At 53.3% G+C, this 6000-nt stretch overlaps 1 protein-coding gene across 2 annotated transcripts in view; it reads right to left on the minus strand.

The window, feature by feature from the left end:
• CRTC3 (CREB regulated transcription coactivator 3) overlaps positions 1 to 5728 on the minus strand; it is a 97836-nt gene extending 92108 nt beyond the window's left edge. The window contains exon 1 of one of the 2 annotated variants that reach the window (XM_039257530.1): positions 5498 to 5728. In XM_039257530.1, the coding sequence (XP_039113461.1) occupies positions 5498 to 5629 (132 nt within the window). In that variant the 5' untranslated portion in view covers positions 5630 to 5728. The remainder of the gene's footprint in view (positions 1 to 5497) is intronic. The other variant, XM_039257521.1, reaches the window with a different exon arrangement.
• Between the last annotated feature and the right edge of the window lie 272 nt (positions 5729 to 6000).

Genomic DNA, 6000 nt, shown 5'->3' on the forward strand with positions numbered 1-6000 from the left:
TCATTTTTCAAAATAAGCTGGAATCCGGACTTTCATGTAAAATCCCACATTCATTGTTGGTTCCGATTCTTCTTCTTTTTTTTAAACACATTCCGGGGGTACCTGGGTGGCTCGGTTGGCTAAGCATCTGACTTTGGCTCAGGTCATGATCTCGTGGTTCATGAGTCTGAGCCCTGCAATGGGCCCAGCACTGACCATGGGGCAGAGCCTGTCTGGGATTCTCTCTCTCCCCGCCTTGCTCTCTGCCCCTCCCCCATTCATGCACGCACTCTCTCCCTCTCAAAATAAATAAGCTTTAAAAAAAAAAAAAAAAAGACACATTTGGGCACACATATACCCTTCTACCCGTGCAAGGATCAAATTAGAATTTAGTTCACCAATTAGCAAGACGTGTTCTAGAAATTCTTCCTAGGCGGCTGAATCTACTACCACAACTACACTCCAAAGGTCCCCATTCTTCTATCAGTGGTCCACACTCCCCCTGTACGGAGACCCTCATGTGGCTTCAGGACCATGTGAACAACTGCCTGCCGGCCCGGCTCTACCTCCGTGCCTCGCAGGCACCTCACCCTCACCGCCTCCTGACCCTGAAGCCTCTGCCCCCACCTCGCTCGCTCCCATGCCCCCCTTTATAGAGGATACGCTGAAATGGCTCAAGTCTGAAAGCTGGGGATCAACCACCCGCCATGTCTCATCATTTCCAGCTCCTAAGTATCGATCTGTTCACCTCTCTGCCTCCCTCTTGCTCCTCCCTAGTGTCAAGGCCATCCTCACACCTCCTGGGCCATCACGACCTCCAAATGCTTTCTCTGCCACCTTCTCCTCTGTTCTATCCACCACTCTGGAGCCAGAGGCATCACAAATCGCCTCTACTTCAACCCCTTCCTTGACTTGCCACTGTCCTTAGTATCAAGTCCCAAATCCTGTCTCCACAAGCTGGTCCCTGTGAACGCCTCATCTCAAATCACCATCTCTGTCCCCTGGCTGAGCCTCTGTTCCCTACACCTGAAACATTCTCCCTCCCTCAACACACAAGCACATACCTCAAATGGCTTCCCCACCCCACTAATCTCTTAGGCCACTAGAGGGGGGAAGGACGCCCTACCATCCGCTCCCAGAGCTACACCTGCTTCCCCTCCCGCAGTATTCACCAAAACGTGTCCTGACTTGTCAGAGGAACATCTTCTCCATTAATCCCGAAAATCCACAAGGAGACTGTTTTGCTTGCTCGCTACTATATGCCCAGCGTCCATCCTAAACCCCGACACACACGAGGGATGCAATAAGCACTTGATGAACAAATTAATAAGATTTTTGAAGCAAAGCGCCAAGTCTTCACCTCCATCCCCCACCCCATTAACCGTGGTGGGGACTCCAGTACTGACCAATGAATGAATGGACAAAGGAATAGCCTCTTTCCAGGCATACCTGCCTCCGCGTTTTAATCCTTCGTACCATCCCAAGGACCACCACGAAAGTAATCCTCCTATAGCATTCTCCTCTCCAAATAGTCCCACTGCTTCCTAATAAGGCTGAGCCCCCAGTTACAGTGAAATGTTCTCCATAATCTAGTCTATCCCACCTACTAGGCAAACAGGATTTAACGCCAACTCGAAGGACTGGCTCTGATAATGCAGAGAATGCCTTGGAGCCCAACACAGGTTCAGAGAGGAGAGGATACCTAGATTCACTACTGATGTCTGCCATGCGCTGATAATGGAAAGTCAGTATATCTGCCATCCAGTGACCAATACGAACTAGATGGATTCTTCCCCATCTGGGATCTTTGGGCCCTTAGAGGTTTACAGATATACGCCTGGGGAATCTAAGAGTTCTCTATGAGAAGTGTCTAGTTTTATAAATTTCACTATGAAAATAATCCTTAAAATTTTTAAATAAGCAAATATCAATTGGCAAATTCAGTGTTATCATTTGCCTTTGTGTTAATAAACACATCGGACCTGGGACACCTCACTAGCTGTTTGTAGAACATGCAACTCTTGATCTCCGGTTTGTGAGGTCAAGCCCCAGGTTGGCATAGAAATTACTTTTGAAAAATTTTTAATATATATTAAAAAAATAAACACAGTGGACCCAAGTAGTATTACTTTCCCTGAAAACTGGTACCAGAGAAAGAACACAGGAGGAACTAACATGTAAATGATGTACTGTCCCAGGTAAAGGGCAAAGTGACATAATTCTGTAGTGATCAGAACAGGGAAAAGAGGTGGGTGAACTGGGTATCCCAATGGGCACACCTGATCAGCCTTGCTAAACCCAAGAAAATCTGAACTGTTAGGGGTTAGCATCATATTCATACTGGGAGCTTTAACTAAGTTCAGCAAATTAGCATTTGTCACATCAAATTAATGATGTTAATTTGAATTTACTGCATTTTTAATATCGAGTGAATTTATTTTGTCCATGTCTCTTAGTTATGGTTAAACCACAGCTATAATCAAAGAGCTTTATGTACAAGTTTGTGTTTAAATATACTTACGTAACATAACCAAACTCATTTAAATGAACATTGAGGATCTGTGAAAAAAAAATCTGCCTTAAAACGTCCATACAGGGACGCCTTGGTGGCTCAGCTGGTTGACCGACTCCTGGTTTCAGCTCAGGTCATGATCTCACGGTCTGGTTTGCGCTGAGAGCAAGGAGCCTACTTAGGATTCTCTCTCTCAGTCTCTCTCTGCCTCTCCCCTGCTCTTGCACATGCATTCTCTCTCAAAATAAATACATAAACTTAAAAAAACAAACAAACAGGGGCGCCTGGGTGGCTTAGTCACTTAAGCGTCTGACTTTCGCTTAGGTCATGATCTCGCGGTTCGTGGGTTCGAGCCCTGCGTTGGGCTCTGTGCTGACTGCCGGCTCAGAGCCTGGAGCCTGTTTCAGTCTGTGACTCCCTCTCTCTCTGAATCTCCCCTGCTCACGCTGCCTCTCTCTCACTCTCCTAGAAATAAATAAAACATTAAAAACAAACAAACAAACAAAAAGAGTCTACATATTACTCATGGCTTCATTTATCAGGAATCCTTTATTTTTATTATTATTATTTTTTAAAAGTAATCTCTACACCCAACGTGAGGCCAGAACTAACAACACTGAGTTCAAGAGTCGCAGTCTCCGCCAACTGAGCCAGCCAGGCGCTCCTATCAGGAATGCTTTAAAGAGGATTCATGGGGGCACCTGGGTGGCCCAGTCGGTTAACCATCTGACTTCGGCTCAGGTCATGATATCACGGTTCGTGGGTTCAAGCCCCGCATTGGGCTCTGTGCTGACAGCTCAGAGCCTGGAGCCTGTTTCAGATTCTGTGTCTCCCTCTCTCTCTGACCCTCCCCTGCTCACGCCATGTCTCTCTCTCAGAAACAAATAAAAACACAAAAAATTTTTAAATAAAAATAAAAAAGAGGATTCATGAACCGGATGAGAGATTGGATCAACCCCAGCTACACGGACATGCAGAGTGCATGTATCTGTACACACACACTCTGGATCTGAACAACACACAACAGTATTAAGCCTCAGCTTTCACCCAACCATTCTCCATGTGCTCTCAGCTCATCAGCCCATCCCTGGGTCTAACCAAGGTCACACATGTATGTGCCTGTGGAAACCAGGCGGGTAATAAATGAGGGAAGCCAGTCAGGGCATGAGAAAAAAATTTACTGAAATCCTCGGCCTTCTTTCTCTCTCTGTGTATTTTTCTTAGCATAAAAATGTAAGAAATATTTCATTTCCCTTTCACTTCATGAAAAGAAAACACCATCAAAAATATACGTGGCAAACAACACCTAGCTTTGGCGTGGGAGCTCATGACGGGGTGTGGTGTGAACCTGACCAACTGGGGAAGCCCAGCTCGTTGAGGGGCAACCACCGCCCAGCTCCAGCTGGCAGCTGTCATATGGGGATTCAGGATGGCCGCTTCCAGCTCTCCTAACTTTAAATACAGGAATAGAGATAGAAGGGCGCCTGGGTGGCTCTGTCTGTTAAGCATCCAACTTCAGCTCATGATCTCACGGTGGGTGAGTTCGAACCCTGTGTTGGGCTCTGTGCTGACAGCTCAGAGCCTGCAGCCTGCTCTGGATTCTGTGTCTCCCTCTCTCTCTGCCCTTCCCCTACTCATGCTCTGTCTCTCTCACTCTCAAAAATAAAAAAGAAATTTAAAAAAATAGAAATAGAAACATATAGGAATGGAAAGAAGAAAAGGAGAAGGGGACTGGGGAAGGAGGGAAGACGGGAGAGAAGAAGGAAAAGAAAAAAAAGAAAGAGAAAAAGAAAGAGGGAAAAAAGGAAGGTTCTTTGAAAGAAGAAAAAGAGAGAAAGGAAGAGGAAGAAAAGGAAAAAAAAGAGAAAAAAAGGAGAGAAAGGAAGGGGAAAAAAGGAAGAGCAAGAAAAAAAAAAGAAGGATTTATTTTATATGAAAATCTCCCAATTAAAAAGTTCTGGTAACAGGGGCGCCTGGGTGGCTTAGTCACTTAAGCGTCCGACTTTCGCTTAGGTCATGATCTCGCGGTTCGTGGGTTCGAGCCCCGCGTCGGGCTCTGTGCTGACTGCCAGCTCAGAGCCTGGAGCCTGTTTCAGTCTGTGCCTCCCTCTCTCTCTGACCCTCCCCTGCTCACGCTGTCTCTCTCTCTCCCTCCTAGAAATAAATAAAAATTAAAAAAAAAAAAAAAAGTTCTGGCAACAGATTCAACAAGTTTTCCCAAACAGTGTACTGGCCAAAAGAACAACGTGTCTGCAGCCGCTTGAAGCGAGCGGGGACCCGCAGCGCAGCCGCTCGGCCCTCAGCTGCGCCGCCAGCCCGCCCCCCGCCCCGCATCCGCGGATCCTCCCCGCCGCTCGCGATGATCCTTCAAGGTCAGCATTCGGGAGCCTCAAGGCCTGGCCGGCTCCCGCTGACCCTCCTCCCCGCGGCCCTGCGCGGACACTCCCCTTGGCTCTCCATCCTCCACTGCCTCACTCCACGGTTTCCCAACCTCCGGGTGTTTGTCGCGGCCCGCGCCTTACTCATTCCGCCTGGACCCTCCTCCGTCACCAGCGACGCCGTGCACCTTGCCGGTCCTCCGAGCACATCCGGGCTGAGCGCGGCACAGCGGCCCGAGGCGGCGCCTCCACGGGGGGCAGAGGGGAGCCTCACTCGGCACGCGGTGCGCCCACACACACACACCCCCCGTGAGCCCCCGACGCGAGCCTCCCCCCCCAGCCCCCCCCCCTGCGGCTCCCCGCACCCGGCCCCCGGCCCCGCGGCCCTCCCCGCCCCCGCCGGCCACCAGGGCTGCCTGGCGGAGGATGTGCGGAGCCCCGCGAAGCCGCGCCGCCGCCTCCGAGCCGTTGGCGATTTCCTCCCGGGGCTCCGTCCGCCCTCCCCCTCAGGCCGCCCTCGCGCCGCCGCCCTCCCGCCTCCGCGGGGCCGCGCCAGGGGCCGGCGGGCGCGAGAAGCGCCGAGGCCGCGGCCGCGCCGCCCCCCCCCCCCGGGCCCCGGGGCCCTCACCCGCGACAGGGTGAGGTCGGTCATGAGCTGCTCGAAGGCCCGCGTCTCCTCGGCCTGCCGCTGCGTGTGCAGCGCGATCTTCTCACTGAACTTCCGCGGGTTGGCGCTGCCGGAGCCCGGCGAGGCGGCCATGGCGCGGGCCCGGGACCCGGCGGGAGGGGGTGGGGGGGGGAGACGGCGGGCGCGGGGCCGGCGCCTCGGCCCGCGCGTCCGTCCGCAGGCCGCCCGAGCAGCCGCCCGAAGGCCCGTCCTCCGGCGCGACCCGGCAGAGGAGCCGCCGCGGCCCCGCAGGCGGCGAGCGGCCGGGAGCGCGCCGAGGTCCGCCCCCGCGCGGCCGGCCCCGCCCTCGCCGCGGCCCGCCCGCCGCCCGGCCCCGGGCCCGCCGCCCCGCCGCCCCGCCGCCCCGCCGCCCGGGCGCTGCAGCCGGCGCTCCCGGCCGGGCCCGGGCGCGCGGAGCCCCGGACCGAACCCCGGCTGCAAAGCGCGCCGGCGCCGGCGCGTGC

Source organism: Hyaena hyaena, unplaced genomic scaffold (assembly GCF_003009895.1).
Source record: "Hyaena hyaena isolate Hyena2069 unplaced genomic scaffold, ASM300989v1 scaffold_13, whole genome shotgun sequence".
NCBI classification, from domain to species: Eukaryota; Metazoa; Chordata; class Mammalia; order Carnivora; family Hyaenidae; genus Hyaena; species Hyaena hyaena.